Raw genomic sequence first — 21,380 nt, forward strand, 5'->3', positions numbered from 1 at the left:
AAAACTTCAAATGCTTTTTCAGAAAGTAACCATCTTTTCATTCTCTACTCTCTTCCCTTCAAAACAAATGTTGCAACTTCGGAGTTAGTTAAATAATCAGAATTCTAGCCCCAAATTAAGTTCTTAATGACATGAAACACATTCTTTGCTCCTATTATTTATTTTTTTTTAACATTCAATATATAGAACATTGGCATTTTATTTTAGAAATTACTTTGTCAACTTAATCCCTAATTCAGGGTTAGGGTTACAGAAAAGTTCTTCAACAAAATATTTCATACAAGATGTCTATGTGATACTGATATCTGGGTAATATACCTTATTTGAAAGACAATTAAAAAAAATATTTTATTTATTCATGAGAGCCACACAGAGCCCTGAGGGGAGCCTGATGTGGGACTCCATCTCAGGACCCTGGGATCAGGCCCCAAACCCAAGGCAGATGCTCAACCACTGAGTCACTCAGGTGTCCCAATGCACATAAAGGTTTTCAAATGCTGTAGCATCATCTCACTTAAGGCCATAGTTACTCTGTTCCCAAGTCCCTGAGATTCTGTTTGAGGGGAGCGCTAAAAGGCTGTGTCCTCTTCTATGTCCACAACTATAGGAGCACTCTGATGCAATTGGCTCTCCAAATTTCAAATAAGGGGTCAGAGCCAAGGGCCAAGACTTCAAGAAAAGCCCCAGAAATTCCCTGCACTCAAAAGCAGTTTCAGAGTTTCACATTTCCCAAAAGATGACAGAGCTAACTATAGTCTTCCAAATCCTGTCAGTTGCTTTAAATTATGGTTATAGTATAGTATAGTATAGCTGTGGAACCCTTGAGCTTTAATAACCAGGTGCTTGAATTAAATCATGTAGCTCCTCTTGGGTTCTGGCATCTGTAATCTCTTCACACTGTCTGTATTCCACAGCTATTTTACCACTTTCTGTAATAAAGTTAACGAGGATCAATTCAGAGTTTTTCTTGTTCTAAAATGTGCTGTACTGGGTGTTATGCTATATGTTGGCAAACTGAACTCCAATAAAAAAAATAAAAATGAGATTGCTGTATACAATAATAGAACCCATCATTAGATATTCTTTTGAAATTTAAAAGCAGAAAATAAAGCATTTTCCTAGAAGTTTTCTCATCTCACACTTCTGTTTTTATCATAACTATTTTTTTAAAGACTTTATTTGAGAGAGAGAGTGTGAGCACATAAGCAGGGGGAGGGGTAGAGGGAGAGATAAAAGCAGACTCCCCACTGAACAAGGGAGTCTGACTGTGGGGCTTGATCCCAGGACCCTGGGATCATGACCTGAACTAAAGGCAGACACTTAACTCACTGAGCCACCAAGGCACTCCTCTATCTCAGTGTTTTTTTTTTAATTTTTATTTATTTATGATAGTCACACACACAGAGAGAGAGAGAGACAGAGACACAGGCAGAGGGAGAAGCAGGCTCCATGCGCCGGGAGCCCGACGTGGGATTCGATCCCAGGTCTCCAGGATCGCGCCCCGGGCCAAAGGCAGGCGCCAAACCGCTGCGCCACCCAGGGATCCCTCTATCTCAGTTTTTTTTTTTTTTTTGTTCTAGAATTTAATTTTATTGTAGTACATTAAGAGTCATGTATGCCAGGAAAGCCAGTAATATTCATAAGCTTAGTAGTTCACCACAGTTTTAGAAAGCACATAATACATTCAAATAAGGCATTACAGAAAGTTTTGTAAAGAATTAAATGTGTCCTGCAATCCTTTTTAAAAAAAGCCTTGGTCCATTCTGAAAGATCAACATTGAATTTTTAAAAATCAAAAGAAAAGTTTTTTCCCACAAAAATACACGAAGAACCACTTGCTGGCATTTATATTTTGAGTGCCTGGGATAACAGGCCGGTGTTCAAAGGCAGTTCATAACAGGTTGTACCAGGACTCGTTGCATCTGATTTAGCACCAAGTAAGAGTAAATATCCCACTGAAGATGTAGCTGATTTTTTCATCCACCTCTCATCGCCCCACTCTTCCTGCCAGGCCACAGGACATAAGCACGCATCCTTGTTGCCCTACGAAGAAATCAAATTCTCTTCGCTTTTAAAGGGCTACTTACTCAGGCTACACACACAGGTGGAGTTCTTGCCCTGCTGACGGTGGCAGGGAAAGCCAGCAGCTGCCCGCTGCTTTCACTAGGAATAAAGTCCTTCAACAAACTCAGTTACCTTCCTGGTCCTTTTTAACCTCTCATGTAAATCCTTTTAATTGCTACTAATTTGATTAGTTTACTAATTGATTGTTTACTAATTATGATTGTTAAGCATGTCAGGGAAATTCTCCCCAGGCATAGCTGATCTATTTCTACTTCCTGAGGACCCAGTATGCTTGCTTTTATGTAGGGCCATGGGTTTGCTTTTCTTCTTGTATTTTGTCACTCATCACAGCAGATTTTACATAGTGATCAAAAAGAGAAACTGGCAAGTAGATCCTAAAGCACATACTTATACTTCTAACCTGAGCAATAATCTGAAAACACAAGACTAATTACATTTTCTGTTGATAATTCAACCTCACTGCTTTTGTAAGAACTTCCAATGTCAATTTCTAATAAATCATTTTTTTCAATACACATGTTCTCAAAACCTGTCACAGGAAAGTAATATTTTCCTATATGCTAATTTAACACAATTTTATAGCAGACTGAAAATTCTGAATAAACTGAAAGTTTGTTTATGACATAATAAATACAGTATATACGGTTAAGTTTTTAAGTTTCTTACTGTAAAGGCAACAGTGAATTTGCATCCTGAAACTAATCTGCATATCTGGTTGCTTGTTTTCTAGAATTTGATAGTGTTTCACAAAACCATGTACCACAGTGCTAACGATGCTGGGTTTTGGCATCAGTCTACAACACATTTCTCTGATGAGCTACTTTACCGAGTGACATGGAAATGTTTTTAGCTTCTCCAAAGAATAAGAAAATTTTTTATCAACCACTTAAGTCTTCTGAACAAAAGTTAATATTACTACCAATTGCTCTTTTAATTAGGACATCTGATGTTTTTAAATTACATACCCATAGAAGATACCCTGGGTAGACAAAAAGATGAATCTTAGTATCGGACTCATTTGGCCCATTCTTAATTTCCAGAATGAAATCAGTAGAAGTGAAACTAATATAATTTTCAAAGAATTCATACATGCCAGTCTCAGAACACGGAGCTTCTAAATGCACAGGTGAGGAGTCTCTGCTCATCTTACTGGTGATGTACACTTTGCCTCATGGAGTAACCGATGCTTTCTGGTTTATTTGTGGAACTTTTGTTTGTAGGAAAGCATACACATGGGGCCAGATCTTGTTGGTTTCTGTTCCAGAGAAGGTTTCCAATACTCCCTTTTTCCGGTAATATTCCAGGACCGGCTGTGTTTGGACTTCATAAGCCTTGAGTCTCTTGACAACCGTCTCTGGCTTGTCATCATCCCGCTGAATGAGAGGCTCCCCTGTCAGGTCATCAATGCCCACGGCTTTGGGAGGGTTGAATTCGATGTTGTAGACTCGGCCGCTGGCCGGATGAATCCAGCGCGCGGTGAGACGCTGCTTAATGACTTCAAAGGGCACGTTCAGATTAATCACTGTGTCTATCTGATAAGCTCCGTCCAGGGCTTCTGCCTGTGGAAGTGTCCTTGGAAAACCATCCAATAGCCAGCTATATTGGGTGAGGTTTTTCAGCTCATGAAGGGCCAGCCGAGTCATGACACCATCCGGGATGAGCTTCCCTTGGTCAATGAAAGTCTTGGCTAACACACCAATTTCTGTGCCCCGAAGCATGTTGTCCCGGAGCAGGTCCCCGCTGGAGAGGTGCTTCAGCGCGAAGTGCTTGGTGATGCGCGACGACACGGTGCCCTTGCCGGAGCCCGGCGCCCCCATGATCACGGCGCGCAGCAGCCGCGCGGACGCCCCCATGGCCGCCGGGAGCCGGGGCGCGGGGGCTCCGGCCTGGCTGCGCGCTCGCGGGGCTGCGCCGTGCGGGGCGGCGGGCGGACAGCGCTGCGCGCAGGGGGCGGGCGCGGCGCCCGGGCGCTCCCGGAAGTCTCTATCTCAGTTTTTAAAAAGATTTGAGAGAGAGAGAGAGAGAGAGAGAGAGAGAGAGAGAGAGAGAGAGAATGTATGTGAGGGCACTGGTAGGGGGAGGGGCAGAAGGAGAGGGAGAGAATCCAGAGCAGATTCCCTGCTAGGTGTGGAACCCGCATTCAGGGCTGGATCTAGGACCCTGAGATCATGACCTAAGCCAAAATCAAAGGTCCAATGTTGGACGCATCTAGCCACCCACAAATCCATCTCATTTACTGATAAACCAATCACACTTAAAAAATCATTATGCTGCACAGTATGCTTTAATATCTGATATCTCTATTCTGTCTCATTACCCCCCCTTTTTTTTTTTACTAAAGATTCCTGTATATCCTTAGATTTTTTTTCCAGAATACATTTAAAAGCAGTTTGTCCAGATCCCCTCCCCAAAGCATATCTTCCCCCCCACCAAAACATGTCTCTATTTACCTATAATCTATCTACCTACAAAGATACAGATAGATATGCAGATACAGACATAAATGTACGTATCTTCAAGAGATTTATTTTTAAAAATTTTTTTTATTTATTTATGATAGGCACACAGTGAGAGAGAGAGAGGCAGAGACACAGGCAGAGGGAGAAGCAGGCCCCATGCACCGGGAGCCCGACCCCGGATCCCCAGGATCGCGCCCTGGGCCAAAGGCAGGCGCCAAACCGCTGTGCCACCCAGGGATCCCTTCAAGAGATTTCTAGATGTTACCTAATTCAACACCAATCTTGAGGCTGGATTAAGTATCTTTCTAAATCTGTGACCCTGTCTCTCGTAATAACTATTTTTAAGGGTATAGTTCAGTGGCATTAAGTACATTCACATTGTTGTGCAACCATTTCCAGAACATTTTTCTTTTCATGTGCCCAAACTGAGACTCTGTATCCATTCCACAATAACTCCCCATCCCACCCACAGCCCAGCCCCTGGCAACCACCATTCTTCTATTCTGGAAGCCTTTTGAGATGATCCCTTCCCTGCTGCTTTCAATCCAGCTGGAGTCCAGTTTTCCTCTCCTTGCAGATACAATATACAATACTTTGGGGAGAGGGCGGGCATGCATCTGAACACTTTATTGGCAGAAACAGGCCTATGTACCTTATAGGCAATAAAATTTCCCTTAAGGCAAACTAGAGCTACCAGACTTTTTAGCCGAAGGAGTTTTGAATGTGTATATGGATACCACAGCATATTAGGGCGAGTGTTGGCATATTAGGGCGAGGCCAACAACCCAGACGTTTAGTTTGGTTCTTAAAGGTTGTCAGAGTTGACAGCTAATGGAGATTCCATCTGATGACCACAGAAGTCAATCTACACTGGAAGAGCTGCCCAAGCTGGAAACCTGTGACCAATCCAGGGACAGGGTCAACTCTTACAAACAAACAAAGCTTCTAATACTTAGCTAAGATTTCTTAGGTTTTTTTTTAAAGATTTTATTTATTCACTCATGAGAGATAGAGAGAGAGAGAGAGAGAGAGAGGCAGCGACACAGGTAGAGGGAGAAGCAGGCGCCATTCAGGGAGCCCGACCTGGGACTGGATCTCAGGTCTCCAGGATCAGGCTCTGGGCAGAAGGTGGCGCCAAACCGCAAACCACCAGGGCTGCCCGGATTTCTTAGTCTTTAACACTCAAGACTCTGAAGCAGGGGAGCAACTATTTGGGGACTCTCTACTAATTATAAAATTGGCAAAAAAAAAAAAAAAAAAAAAAAAAAAAACACAAAAAAATGGAGCTCCTGGGTAGCTTAGTCTGTTGAGTCTCTGATTCTTGATTTTGGCTCAGGTCATGATCTCAGGGTTGTGAGACTAAGCCCCACATTGGAGTCCATGCTGGACTTGGAGCCTGCTTAAGATTAGCTCTCTCTTCCTCTCCCTCTATGCCTCCCCTGCCTCCCTAAGAAAATAAATAAAATAATATTAAAAAAATAAAATTTCATTTGAGCACAGCCTGTAACATTCACAGCACTGTAGAACTCAATAGGGAATACAATCAACACTATTCAATAGGATGACCACTTTCAAGGTTCACAAAAACATAGTTGATCATTACATCAGAATCATATTTACTCAATATGTCAGTGCCAGAAACAAAAACTGAAACCGAACTGATTCAAGAAACATAATCTAATAAATTCTCCAAGAGGAAAACAACAATGATAAGAAGTTGACATGTTTTGTCTGCTTACCATGTTCCAGGGATAGTTCTAACCTTTTTATATTCGTCATCTCGTTTACTCTTACAATATCCCCCATGATGTAAGTTGAATTACCTTACTTTGCAGATAAAGAAATAGCAGCCTAGAGAGAATAAATACCTACAAATTTGACTCTAAAACCTAAAATTGCATAAGAAATCTAGAGACAGACATGGACAACAGATACCCAAAGCTTCTAATCACTATATCACTACTTTGTGTTATGGGCAAGCAATCAAGAAAGAAGATTGGGTCAAACACTTCCTATGTGGAGGCAAGTCACTGTATATCTATACACTGGGGACAAAAATATTTGCTGTCATTTGTCTCACACATACAACAAAGAACAAATTTGAGACTGCCGCTTTGGAAGCATTTGGTGAGTAAAAGAATATGAAGTGTTTTCATCCAACTAACTTTTCAAAATGAGTTTATTTGCTCAAGGAACATGAAGTACCTTAAGGACAAAAAAAAAAAAGAACAATGAAGCAAGTCTTACCTAAAACTGCAACCAACAGTTTCTGGAATGCATCAGACATAGCCTTCTTTATAGGAAGCTTCTGGGTTGTTTTCCTTTTCATCAGAAATGATAATGGCCCTAAATCCAAACAAAACAAATGAACTTAAAAATTCTAGCTGAATAATAACTGATTTTTATTGATGTATGTTTAAAAGGAAAGTGCATCCATGATTCTTAGATCATTATCCTGGCAACTAAGGGCAGGCATAACACAAGAGTTTGGTGGAATGGCTCTGCTGTAGGTGTATCCTGGAAGGGCACATTCTTACTGCCCTGGTCTCTCCCATAAGTTCCTGAAGTACCAGAAGGGAGATGCAAGCCAAAAAGGTGGCACAAATCTCACATCACAGATTTCAAATGGACAAGTTGAAACTCTACTTCTACAGACCCTACCTACTCTCCTGTGCATCAAGGGCTGGAATCACACAGTAAGAAACATTTGGTGTTAGTGCACATGACCTGGTCTCTTCCTACGCATCACCCACAGGAGCCTATTTGCTAACAGCCCTGTCCCTGCCTTAAAACCCTAAAGCTAGGGACACCTGGGTGGCTCAGGGGTTGAGTGTCTGCCTTCAGCCCAGGGCGTAATCCTGGGGTCCCCGGGATCTACTCCCACATTGAGCTCCTTGCATGAAGCCTGCTTCTCCCTCTGCCTATGTCTCTGCCCTCTGTGTGTGTGTGTGTGTGTCTCATGAATAAATAAATAAAATCTTCAAAAACAAACAAACAACCCAGAGCTTAAGTGCTATGAACTCTGGGAAAAAAAACAGTATCAATCGGAATACCTTTTCTAGGAATCTATATTTGTTTCTTTGCACAGCAGCCCTTTTATAGGAGGCAAAGGACTGAACATTTACACAAGAGTTTATTTAAATCTTTAGTTGATAATTTTGCTGGCATAATTGAAGGCTACAAGAGATCTGAATTTGAAGGACTAGGACAATTTTAGCACAAGGCAAATTCTTAACCAAAAATAGGAAAAATATTACTTCCCTCTTCCTAAACTTCTTGGCAGAAAGTCAGCTTTTGAATTTTAAAGCTAAAAGTTCTTTCAAGTATTGCCTATGATAAAACAAAAACAAAAACAAAACAAAACAAAACAAAACAAAACAAAAACCCTGTATTGTAGGGCAGAAAAACTCCACCCAGGGCTTTCCCAGCAAGGGGAAAGACTTGATGATATATCTGAAAAGATGAGTTTTAGAAAGATTCTACCTCCACTCCACTCTACCTCCACTTCTACCTCCACTGTAAACAAACCTTCCTGCAGCTTATCCAAAGGCTCCTGGACCATGCCAACTCCAAGATTCTTACACTCATAGGATGGCAACACCACCTCTAAAGCACAGAAGAGTTGCAGGCTCTGCTTCTGAAGGGGTTCCGTGGTATCTTCATTTTCCCTTTCTTCAAGGTCAGAAAGATCCTGAAGCTGTTGGGATTTTCAATTAAAGGTCCTTCCTAGGATCTCAAGATGTTTTCTTATTAGAAATAAAAACTAAACTCCAGCAAACCTAGCTAACAGTTGAAGTATCCTATAGCTTCAAAATCAAGTAAGACTTGCAAATGAACTATAGATATAGACAATTGTTTTTTATTCTACACCCTACAAATATTGGTGAAAATTATGGACATCACCACCCAAATCATTGAGAGTATTATTAATTTTAGGTGGCAGGCCAATGTTGAGGTCCTTCCACTTAGAGGACTCACATCTCCCCACTTCCAGTTCTCTCTTCTCTAATGTCCAAAATTTCGATGTTGAAGTGAGTCTGATTAGTCAAAGAAAATCTATAAAGTTTGCCTTGATGATCCTTTTTGACCATCCATTGAAACCAAAATAATAATTTGCCAATTCTTGGCATTGGGAGCTATTTAGGGCAAGGGCCTGATGTTGAACCGCTTTATGTTTGGTGCCAAGATGAACCTAAAGACATGAGAGAGAGACCGAAAAATATCACAACCTGCCACATAGGCTAGTTTTGGATACACCCGAGAGTTATCAATACCTATTTCATGAACTGATTGTGAAGATTAAATAGGGAACAACATTGTAAGCAATGAGCTCATAGTAAGCCCTAAATGAATGTTATTTATCATTGTTAAGCTACAGTACTGTTCTGCATCATTTCTAGGGCCTCTGATTAATTGGAAGATTTCCTTCACCTCTAGTGGTGAGAGTGATGATGAAAGCAAGGAAGCCCTCCAGAAGCAAATGACAGGGTTGTAGGTGAGCAAAGGAAGTAAATTGTTTTTGTTGTCCCATCCTGTAGCTCCTGTCTGAGAACACAACCTGAAGAGCAGACAAGATGGACCTAACACGGACAAAGGACCTTAATCTACAACACTCTTCTCCCCAAGTTACTAACCTGTTAGAACAAGGAATATACATACTTCTATAAATTTTATAAGCAACGAAACAATTAGAGGTTATTTGCATTAAATAGCTCCTTTGAGAAGGCCAATGCCTCCAGTGTTAACTCTAAATGACTTACATTCTGTGGTGAATTTCTTACATCCACTAGTTTAGTCTTAAATGCCTATGTCAACTTTAGGCAGGATGTAGTATATTAAATATTCATAAATATTTAAATATTGCAAATAAAGTCATAGCACTATTGTTCTTTTTTAAATTTTTTTTTTCTTTTTTAAATTTTTTAAAGATTTATTTATTCATGAGAGACACACAGAGAAAGGTAGAGACATAAGCAGAGGGAGAAGCAGGCTCCCTTGGGGAGCCAGATGCAGCACTGGATCCCACAACCACAGGATCACGCCCTGAGCACAACCACTGAGCCATCTAGGTGTCCCAGCACTATTAATTCTTATTTTTAAAAAAGATTATTTATTTATTTATTTATTAGAGAAACAGAGAGAGACAGAGACACCAGAGAGAGACAGAGAGAGAAGCAGGCTCCATGCAGGGAGCTTCACGTGGGCGGCGCTAAACCACTAAGCCACCAGGGCTGCTCTATTAATTCTTCACTGTTTGTTCCTCCATCCTTCTCTATCACTAGTTTATAAGCTCCTTTAGTGCTTGAAGGAAACATATCTTATTCTTTTCTCATTCCTAGAACCAAGTACATTCTGTTGTTGATTGAGCGAATGAATGAAAGAATGAGTGATAAGAAAATGAAATTACTTTCTCTAGCTGAAGCTGCCTGCTGGGAAGGAGAAATGAAGACAAACTTTTAAATGTTGGGTGCTGCAGGGGAGGCTAATAGTGAGGCATAGTGGAGCTGTTCTGGACAACAAGGAAGCTTCAGAAGGGCCCTGAGCCTCCGAGTAGGAGAGATAGCTGTCACCTTGGATAAGCTTGCCAACCAATTTTCTTCATGCTACTGAAAAACGTTCTCAGGTGCCTTAGACCTTTCCTTGATTTATTTGGTTTAAGACATTATTTTTTTTTCTGTATTTATAAAAGGCAAAAAACAACAACAAAAAGCCCAACCAGGAACTATGTGTAGTTGCCAAAGTATTAAAGAACACATAAGTAAACTGGCTAACAATTTTGGAAAGCAGGAGTAATAACCCAAGGTTCTGTGTTAAATAAATAAAGAGGGTGCCTGGATGGCTCAGATGGTTGGGCACCTGCCTTCGGCTCAGGTTGTGATCCCAGGTTCTTGGGATCAAGTCCTGCCTGCATCAGGCTCCCTCCTCAGCAGAGAGTCTGCTTCTCCCTCTCATGGTCTCATTCTCTTTCAAATGAATAGGTGAAATTAAAAAAATAAATAAATTCACATAATAGTAAATATAAGCAACACTCTTCTTGTGAAGATTTCCTAAAATAAGAGGCAGCATAAAATGACACGGGATTCATTTTTTTAACGGTTTTATTTCCTTATTCATGAGAGAGAAAGAGAGAAAAACAGAGACACAAGCAGAGGGAGAAGTGGGCTCCATGCAGGGAGCCCGATGTGGGGCTCCAGGATCACGCCCTGGGCTGAAGGCAGGCGCTAAACCGCTGAGCCACCCGGGGATCCCCGACACCGGATTTAACATCAATTGGGGGTTGATCTCTCGCTTCCAGTTTTTGTCATGAACCCTAAGTAAGCCACTTAACTATCCTGAGTTCGAGTTACTTCGTGTAAAAAAAGGAAAAGGAAAACAAGTAAAAGAAAAACACAAAAACGACACAGCCACCCAAGGAAACCAGAGGATCGATGTAGCAATGCACCCGAAAGCATTCTGTAAATCAGGAGAGCTCTATGAATGCTAGTCTGTTGTCACAGAATTCGGCACTTTGTGCCAGCGGAGTTAGGAATTTCCTACTTGACCCACCTTCAGTGGAGAATTCTGAAACAGATGCTTCTCGTGACACGCCCTTTGTGCTCTGTGAGCATCCCTTGCTGAATAAAACTTGATGATGGCACAGAAACCAGGGCGGGCCACTGCCGCGTTTGGGAAGACTCCTACCGAATACAGGAGGCCGAACTGGGAGAATGCTGTGACCAGAGAGCGCTGCGGGCTGGTCCCGCACCAAATACGTACATGAAATTTCACGCCCAGAAACCAAAACTGCCCGTTCCCTTATATTCCCTAAACCCTCTGCACAGGCAACCCAAGCACTTGTCACTTCGCGAACAGGTTTTCCTCTGGAACCCTAAGATTCGAAAAGCATTAGAAGGCAACAGGCGCTGGCTGTGGAGCGCTGCCCCTCAAAAGTCTCTTGGGGCTGAGCGGCCGCCGAGGTCCCCTCTAGAACCAGGGTGCCTCTCAGCGGAGACTACAAAGCGCTGAGGGGTAAGGCCAGTCTCCAGGGCTCCCGGTCACCCGGTCACCGAGGGGGCGGCCTTCTCCCTGCCCCCTCCATCCTGGCTCGGCTCCCGGGCAAGGCCTCGGCCGAGGGTCCGGACTTAGCTCCCACACCAGCAAGGTTTTATCCCTCTCGGTGGGAACCGCAAAAGACACCGACTCCGCCACCCTCGCGTCACTGCTCGCAAGGTGCCCCCGCGCTGCTTCAAGAGAGGCGGGGCCGGGGGCGGGGCCGGCTCGGCGGGAGTGGGGAGAGCCCCGCCCCGCCCGCCCTGGCCCCCCACTCTGCGCGGGTCTCTAACTCTACTTCCCCTCCCGCAGCCCCACCGCGCCAGAGTCCTAGAGCTTCCTTCTTCTCTTCGAGTGAATTTTTAGGGTAGAGTCCAAAGGGTGAGCTTCCAGGATCCCAGCGTACGGTCATCTTTATAGCAACTGGCGTCAGCGGCACTGCCAGAGAAGATGTAGAGTCCCAAGCAGTTAGTAGTTACCTACTGACCTTTAAACATGTGCATTTCTCCGGTCGCCTGGCTGGCTCAGTGGTTGGGGGTTTCCTTCCGCGAGGGCTAGGGCGTGATCCCGGGATGCCAGGATCCGTCCCACCTCGGGCTCCCCTGGGGGAGACCCCTTCTCCCTCTGCCTACGTCTCTGCCTCTCTCTGTGTGTTTCTCATGAATCAATAAAATCTTTAAACATTTTTTGAGATTTCTCAACTCCGTGTGGGAAATGATCTCTAAAGATAGAATACTTTGGCTTAATGCTTTCAGGAGGCACACCTGGGTGGCTCAATGGTTGAGCATCTGCCTTCCGCTCAGGGTGTGATCCTGGGGTGCACGATTGAGTCCCACATCAGGCTCCTTGCAGGGAGCCTGTTTCTCCCTCTGCCTGTCTCTCTGCCTCTCTCTCTCTCTCTCTCTCTCTCTATATATATATATATATATATATATATATAAAACAAAATCTATCCCATTTTATTATCCTAAAAATATGACCTTCATTTTTCATGCTAAAAAATGTTTTATGAAGAGTTGCTGATAGAGGATAGTTTTAATGAGTGCTTTTACCTGAGCTTTAAAATAAAAAGTTGGAATTTTTTTCCAACTTTGTTGATGTTTTACTGGTCTGTGAAATCCAAGTGAAGGCCCAGAAGTAGGGATATCAGTGGCCCAAGTGGGACAGTTTAATCAAACAGTGTTGTTAGCTATGCGCAGGACATTCCTCCAACTGCCCCTTTTCTGTCTTTGCATTGTCCTTATGCACGTTTTACTCCGCATTAGCACCTTCAGATCCCAAATAGAGATGCCTTTATTTTCTTAAACATCTAGATTTTAGCCCATTCTCTGAAAGCACCCCCAAATCATTGGCACCTGGCACCATCTCTTGACCCCAGCCAGCACTACTTTCTCCACCTCAATATACAAGACCCTTAGCCCCAACCATTATCTTCTTCGGAATCTTCTTTTACTCTGAAAGTAGTTGGCTTTGGAGGAATAACCGGGATCCTGATACTGTTTTAAACCAAAAATTGTAGATTTTATTACCCATCTCATTATCCATTGTATTCATTGTATGTATCCACTCAATTATTATACCCATTGGTTGAGTATGTCTCCGCTTCTCTGGGTAGCTTATAAACACCTCAAGAACAATAGTTGTGGTTTATTTTCCTTCTTCTAGTGCCTGCCACACTCTTAGATTAGGTACTGGAATATATCTACAATTAAAAATGAACAAATCAACACATTCTTTGCACAAGGAATGCTTTAATAATTATCCAAATATAACAACTTCTTCATTGTGGTCCTCTTGGTTTGCAAATGAGAGTCAGAACCAGAGGCCTGGGCCCAGACAGGTACAAGGAGGAAGCCCGAGAAAACCATTTATTCCTGGGGGCTATGGTCAGGTTTATTGGTAAATGGGAAGGAAAGAAAATAACCTGAAGCAGAGGCAAGAGGAAGGAGAAATGAATTCCTGAGTGAGAAGAGGAGCTCTGGAATGACTCTACGGCAGCCCTGTGTCCTGTCTCATCCCGAGAAACATCCTGTCATCCAGTAGGAGAGTGGCCGGCCTGCACAGTGCAACCTCCATGCTACCCTGTGGAAAGAAAACAGATTGGTTCTTGTTTTTACCACTCAGTAAGCTCCTTCTGCACCTACATGACCCAGATCTTAGAGCAGTGCTCAGAATCCCCTTCATTCCTAGCTCTCTGCTTTGTCCCCCCTGGCCCTCTGATTCTTCCCTTAAATTTCCCCTATCTGTGGTCTTTGTCCTCTACTTCCCCCACCCGATATGCTTCCACATTTTCAAATCCTTCTCTTCCTCTGAAGTAGGAGAGCACCATTGTAGAAGGATGAAAGATACTAAATAAATTAAAAGGTAAATAAATAAATAATCAATCTCAGGTGCAACCATTGACTCTTCCTCCAGAACAGGTCAGCCCTCATAGCCATCAGTGTCCCTTGTGCGTGGTGTTTCTAGAGTAGGCAAGGCACTTAACTCCCTCCATCCTCACAGACGCCTGGAGCGCCTGGAGGCCAGTTGTAGTCAACTGGCCAGTTGTATATACAGCCAGTTGTATTCTGTGTATATCTGGTTTGAAGCTCAGAAAAGTAAAGTAAACATCCTAATGTCCACCGTCGTGGACAAATGCTGACAGGGGCATTTACATTTACAGAAAATGTTGCTGCCAATTAGCGAGAGGGGACCCTGTGGCAACCATGAAGGTATAGCTCAATTGCTCCCAGGCCTCCAGCTGATGGAACCAAGCAGGGATCTGCATCCAAACTGAACCAATCAGGTTCTTTATCCCAGGCACTTGGACAGGGACTAAGCCTAGGCAGTCTCTGTTGCTGCTCAGGACATTAGCCCATCCACTTGGGGCAGCCAGAGTCTGTGCTGTGGAATGTGGAGCAGAGAATGCTGCTCTCTACCAAGAAAGTAGTGAAGCAAATGCACCAGGAGGCAGAAACTTGCCAGGAAAAGCTGGCTGACACTTTCCAGCTCTGCTTCCATTACCTTCTGAGGTCTAGCCGCACCTGTGTAAGCTCAGTGAGACACCTTGTGCCCTCAGGATACAGCTCCCTCAACTCACTTGAGTTACTTTGTTACTGCATCCAAAAGAGTTTTATTTATTTATTTTTTAAAGATCTATTTTTTTTAAAAGATTTTATTTATTCATGTGAGACACACAGAGAGAGACAGAAACATGGGCAGAGGGAGAAGCAGGCTCCCTGATGTGGGATTCGATCCCAGGCCCTGGGGGATCACCACCTGAGCTGAAGGCAGATGATCAACCACTGAGCCACCCAGGCACCCAAATATTTATTTATTTATTTATTTATTTATTTATTTATTTATTTATTTATTTAGAGACAGAGAGAGAGAGAGCGAGCACCCTAACGGGGTGAGGGCCAGAGGGAGAGGGGGAAATCCCAAGCAGACTCTGTGCTGGTGTGGAGCCTGACATGGGGCTTGAATCATGACTGTGAGATCATGACTTGAGTGGAAATCAAGAGTTGGACGCTCAACTGACTGAGCCATCCAGACGCCCCCTCTAAAATAATTTTAGTACATCAGAGAAAGACCCAGATCCTGGGTATTGTAAGTCAGAGTTCCAAGCCCTGCCACTCTCCCACATTTTTCTAGGCTATAAAGGGGTCTAGTCCTTGCCTACTGTGCCTTTCTCTGTCACTACAACCTTCCCAGTGCTCTGGCTGCTAACTTAGTCCCACAGTGTTCTCCTCACCAGTTCTTCATACCCCCTGCTCCAGAGACAATCTTTTTTTTGCACAGCTGATGGCTGAGAGAAGATTGAGGCTCAGTACATCTGGAAGGGAGAGAGAGAGAGAGAGAGAGAGAGAGAGCGAGCACACCTGTGAGAACAGAGGACTAAGACTGAGGCAAGCTCTCTCTCCTTGGCTTGTCCCTGCGCTGGCATGTACCCCCCAGGGGCTGAGTATTTCCAGATTAGGCAAAGCCTCCCTCCCAGAGGCCTATTTAGACATCCCCACAATGGGGATAGGGAGTGGCCTGGGTTCTGGCAGGAGGCACAGGACAACTGTTTACCCCCATACTTCCTAGTCAGGGTAGATGGTAGTTCATGCCACGTTTGAGGGTTTCTAGGGAAAGGAGATGTCAAAACAGGCAGCATAGAGACCAAGGTATATCTTGCCTGATCAGGGAGGCTCTTCAGATGAAGAGTCTCGGGATATGAATCAGAGTATGAAAGAGGAGAGAAGGTCCAAGTCATGGACCTATGGAGCCTCCTGGAGCGGCTCTGAGGTGGGCAGTTTGCACTTGGCCTTTAATCAGACATTGGCCAAAGTTTTTACTTGATGGTTAGAGTGGAGCCTTCAGGGCCACCAGCCTGGAATTCGGCACTGGTTCTATGAGTCTCAGTTTGCTCATCTGAAAAGTGGGCATAATAGTTTCCATCACATGAAACACTGGGTAAAATGGGCTCTGCAGGTAAAATGGTTAGTATATAACACACTCTCAAGAAATGTTGGCTGCTGCTGTTGCTCCTGCTCTGCTATTAACTATGCAGAGCTTTTCTAGAACCCGTACACCAAAGAATATGCTAAGTGGATGGGCACTACAGCCACTTGTCAAGTCCTCTGCTCAGCAAAAACATTCCTGGACTCCATGGGCAGTCCCTCTGGGGACATTCCCAGGCCTTGCATAGGAATAGAAGTCTTGTGAGTAGAGCTTCCCCACCCTGGAGCCCTGGCCAGACCTTGACAGTCCTCGTGGCAAATGTTTTCTGAGTGACTCCTGTCATCATTGCACCAGTAATGGCTGTTGATCTGGAAGCTGCCGTCTGCGTTTTCATTTCCCTTCGATATGTTGAATCTGCTTTCCACAAAAGCCAGACATAGCCCTTCAAACAGGGAGAAGAGGGTTTTTAGAAGAGGGTTTTATGTTTTTAAAAGAGTGTTTTTTTTTGTTTGTTTGTTTTTAGGGTTATTGAGCTGAAGGAGGAGGGAGATGGAGAGAGGGAGATCAGGAAGCGGAAGAAAGACAAGAGGATAGGCACTTTTACGGAGGGATATTGAAGGTAGACAGGCATTCAATTTTCAAAGAAGTGAGACTATAAATGGCAAGCAAAGACAATGGGTCTCTTTGGGGCCCTTTACAATTACTGTCAAACAGCCAATCCCTTTGGGCCTGGTACCAGAACTTAGAGGGGATGTGTATCCAAAAAGCCCAGGAAATTATAAATTATAAATGTTAACAAATGGGCCTGGGTGCCTCCTGAATGTCTAGATACTCTGGGGGAACTTGGCTCTCTCAGTTCAAGGGCAATCAAAATGGTCAAAACTTAACGATCCAGCACCTACAAAAAGAGGAAGCAATTCAAAAGCCTCCAAACCCACCTAGCCATCAGCTTCCCCAGGATCCACTCACCTACACTCTTCCCGACATGTAACATCACGTCTAGTACTGTGTTCCCTGTGTTCAGTACTGGGACTAACCTGCAATCAGCTCTGGCTGGGAGGAGCTCCGGGTGAGGGTCGTCTCTAAATGCCAGGAAAACCTTCATGGGCATGGGTCTGTGACCACAGCCAACCCCACATAGTGCAACCCCCTGGGTTTCTACAGATTACAGTCCAAAAGGCAGTGATAAGCTTCCAGTGTCCCAGGCTGAATGAGTAGCCATCCCTCACCTTCCAGGTATTTGGATGATAAGGTACCATTGCAGCAGCCAACACAAGTAACATAATATGAATGCTAGAAACACAATCCTTGAGGACAGGTGCAGGAGAGCAGACATTCAGGAAAACCTCTTGAACCACGGGACATAGATCTCTACTCCTCCACACTTACTTACCATCTGAGGCCCTGTACCAATGGAGCTACTCAGTAACTACCCGGCTCTGAAAAAGCACCTGGATTGGCTGTTGGGGGGCAGCAGGTGGGGCTGGCAAGAGACTGCACTAAGTTTTCAGATCAGATGGGGACCGCATTAAGGGAAGAATGGGCACAGAGCTGAGAGGAAGAGATGGGGGCATGGAGGCCTCATTTTAAGAAGATTGGGTTGGGGTGGTAGGAACTGGGGCGGCAAGAGTCGGGGGCAGTTTAGCAAAGATGAAGTGTTCTCAGGATGGCTGCAGGTGGAAAGAAAGCATGTGGTGGGCTGGGAAGTGAGGGCTTGAGTCGGTGTGGACAAGAAGATGCATCGAAGACTTGGGATAGGGCAGAGATCAGAGCTATCAAGAAGGGGGTGAGCTCAACAGGGCATCCGCTTGGATGGCAGGCATTGAATAAGGGTGGGTGGAGGTGGGTGTTAGGGCTGAGCAGACCTTCCGGGACTGGGATAAGAAAGCTGGGTCAGAAAAGGGGAAAGCCATAGCGGTGGGGCTCAGGGGAGGTTGGCGTGGAGCACGGGGATTGCCACAGGGGTTGAGGGGTGAGGATGTGATGCCTCAGAGGGCGGAGGAGGGATGTGTCTGCGCTCGGGGTTGGAACTGGACTCCCAGGGGGTCAAGAGTGTGGCTGCATTTACGCGACGCCAGGGGCGAGGGGGTGGGGGTACGTGCTGGGCTCGGGTCCCCGTCGGGAGAAGATGGAGGGGGCGGTCAGCAGGGGCTGTGCCGGCTGAAGGCTCGGCTCCGAGGGGGTAGGGCGCGGGCTTACAACGGGGAAGGCAAAGGGTTCTGAAGCAGGACAGCGCAAAGGCGACCAGGGGTCGGGACCACGGAACGCGCCCGCCGCCCGTTCGCATCTCGACCCCGCCCCCCTCCCCCCTCCTCCCCCTGACCCCGGACTCACCAGAGCGAGCGGGGAGGGGGCGGGGTCGCTCCTGGCCGCTGCAGCCTCTCAGCCTCCGACCCGACGCTCCGGCCTCTCCGCCACCGACGCCCGGAAACTGCGCTCGAGGCGCCTGACGCCAACCCGGCGGTTGGGCGCTCGGCCCCGCCCCCGGCCCGCGGAGCCAATGGCGGGGCGGGAGGAGCCGCGGGGCGGGGCCAACGTTCCCGAAGCCGAGTTCCCCAACGGCCAGCGGGTGAGCGGTCTGGGAGGCTTGGACTCCACTAAGGGGAGAGGGAGATCCGCCTGCAGAGGTGAGGCCACTAAGCGAGGTCACCGACCTAAGAGGAGCTTGGCCCAAGGCCCGCCTCTAGCAGTGTCTGCGTCAGACTAGATCCCGGCTTCTGGGTCCGTGATCTCGCCTGGCCGCAGCGCCATGCGTGTAACGTTGGCCTCCTGAGGGGTAGGTTCCCACTGGTAAAATCAGACCAGTGACGTCTACGCTATTTTTGCCTCCCTGAGGGCATGGGCGCTGGTGGTGCTTGCAGCCCGGGGGCTCTGAGGGAAAAAAGTATACGTGTTTTGACCCTATCTTGTACCAACAGGGCGTCTTTAGCTCACCGCTCCCTCCTCCTCGGGACTTTCTCAGGTACCTGCCCATCAGCCCCTGAGGCACAAACCTGGAGGATCTGGTTCTTCTCATCTAGCCAGGTACTTGTGTGTCTGCTTTCCTCGGTAGAGTTGACATTTCTTTTGCAGGTGGACTCAGAACAAAAGGTCCAAAGTGTGTGAGAGGGGGGATGTCTGCTTTGGTCACTTCTCACCTGCAGGCTTTGGTCCAGCGGGGAGCGTAGGCCTGAGTGTGGGGACAGTGCCCAGAGGCAGAGGTACTACTAACTGCATGTCCAGGGGGACTTTGGGAGTATTTATAGGGCTGGCCTGGGAACAGGGCAGCTCTTGGAAGCAAGCTCCACTGACCTGGGCCAGGGGTTCTGTGACCGTTTCTGGGAAGGTTCGGGTTCAGTGCCCGTTGCCGTTTATAAAAAAAAATGGCTGGTGGAGATGTGGCACCTGAGTGTGTGGGGGCTGCTTCTCTGGTAATAATCTCTCCGGGAGTGAGAACCACTTCTCGGTTTCAGACTAGATGAGGCTGAGTGCATTCAGTATGGGTAATAGTTGAGGACGGGGAGCCTCGGTGTCCATCGGAAGATGAATGGAAAGAAGAGGTGGTTCATGTATACAACGGAATATTCCTCAGCCATTAGAAACGACAAATACCCACCATTTGCTTCGACGTGGATGGAACTGGAGGGTATTATGCTGAGTGAAGTAAGTCAATCAGAGAAGGAAAGGGAGGTGGGCGGGGGGTGGGGGTGACTGGGTGACGGGCACTGAGGGGGGCACTTGATGGGAGGAGCACTGGGTGTTATTCTGTATGTTGGCAAATTGAACTCCAATAAAAAAATTTAAAAAAAATAAAATAAAATAAAAAAATAGTTGACGTGTGGGTAGCCCGGTTGGCTCAGCGGTTTAGCGCCGCCTTCAGCCCAGGGCCAGATCCTGGAGACCCGTGAATGAGTCCCCATCAGGCTCCCTGCATGGAGCTTGTTTCTCCCTCTGCCCGTGTCTCTCATGAATAAATAAATAAAATATTTAAAAAAATAGTTGAGGAGGAAGTTAGGAATAAAGAGATAGAGGCAAAGTATTTTCTGGGTGTTGAACAAGGTGGAAAGTAAGGGATTTACTAGGGAAATCCCATTTCCTAGGCAAAAGGATAGTGTTTCTGGTAATAATTAGCACATCAATACCATCAGTGTCTTGACTCAAGCATGCCCTCCCCCAAATGGAGCAAGCAAGCAATATTCCTCAGTTCTTCCAGTTTTAGTATGTGTGCTGCCGAAGTGAGCACTATTCCTCAGTTCTTCCAATGAATTTTTGCACAGCCACTGTCTGCAAAAGCTGTGGGAACCCCACATAGTAATCTTTTGTCTGGTTTTTCAGGAGCCCAGCCCTTGTCTCTTGGTCTTCTCTTACTTCTCAGGCCTCTCAGCCCCGCTGCTTGTCTTCCTCTCTTCATCTTGCTCTGGTGCACATTTTTACCATTCATGGGCCATGAGTCCACGAGGTAGTTTCCAGCCAGAAAAAAAAATTCACACTGCTCTATCATTTGAACAGTAATAAAGTCACATGCAAAGAGAAGAGAGCTTGAAGGTTATCCTGGAAGAGGCAGCTTTTATCTGAGTCTTGCAGGTGGATAGAGGAAGGGGCATTGCAGGTGAAGAGACTGGCAGAGAAGTGGCTGGTGGGTAGGAGTGCAGGCTGAGCTCAGGGGAGGTCCCCAAGAGTGGAGAGGAAGTTGGACTTAAGAACAGAGTAAGGGGATGGGGCTAGGATGGGAGGGGAGATAAAGACAGATTGGATGAGGGGGGAAAGGAAGGATGCAGACACAGCTGGAGGCCTGTGCAGGAAGGGCTCAAACACTAGCAAACTCAGCTCACAGGCCACTGGTCTGTCAGCTTAGATTTCAAGAACTCCACAGACTTATTTAAAAAGCCAGGTAGGAGAACTGCAGGTATCTGAATTCCCTGCAGACAGGTCCAAGGTGTAGATTCCTGAACCCCATCCCTTCCCTGGAGAGTCACTCTGGGATGGGGTCCAAGAATTTAGGCCTAACCACCTCTGCTGTCCTCTGCCCTCAGCACCAGCGGATCCAAAGCATAAGAAAACATAAGAACCTTTGTCTTATTTTAGGAGCTGAGGGGTAAGGGATTATTAACATTTGGGCAAAAGAGAAGCTTCTATTGTTTGCTAGATAGGAATTGTGATTGGTCCTTGTCAACCACTGGGAAGGTAGGTTGCCATTGTTATCTTCAATAGCACAGATAAGAAAACAGGCTTCAGAGAGAGGCTAAGTAACTTGGGGTCCCAGGGCCTCAGAACTAATAAATAAATGGTAGAGGGAGGACTCTCACCCAACTCTAATTCTAATTAGAGAGTTAACATAGTTCAGTGGCAGAGCAAGTGGGCTTGGTAGGCGGTAATGCTTAGGTTTGAACACCAGCTCTACCC

General features: G+C 45.7%; 1 protein-coding gene and 1 pseudogene across 1 annotated transcript; both read right to left on the reverse strand.

Annotated features, from left to right (window-relative positions):
* Positions 1-3,998, reverse strand: LOC140607044 (GTP:AMP phosphotransferase AK3, mitochondrial pseudogene; annotated as a pseudogene).
* Positions 3,999-13,304: 9,306 nt separating this feature from the next.
* LOC140607379 (uncharacterized) lies at positions 13,305-19,014 on the reverse strand. The gene is made up of 6 exons (XM_072782144.1): positions 18,933-19,014; positions 18,787-18,869; positions 18,333-18,681; positions 16,297-16,440; positions 15,320-15,387; positions 13,305-13,655 (listed from the first exon to the last, which is right to left on the reverse strand). The coding sequence occupies exons 1-6, from the start codon at positions 19,012-19,014 to the stop codon at positions 13,563-13,565; spliced, it is 819 nt and encodes a 272-aa protein (XP_072638245.1). The 3' UTR covers positions 13,305-13,562.
* Positions 19,015-21,380: the final 2,366 nt, after the last annotated feature.

Source organism: Canis lupus, chromosome 16 (assembly GCF_048164855.1).
Source record: "Canis lupus baileyi chromosome 16, mCanLup2.hap1, whole genome shotgun sequence".
NCBI lineage: Eukaryota > Metazoa > Chordata > Mammalia > Carnivora > Canidae > Canis > Canis lupus.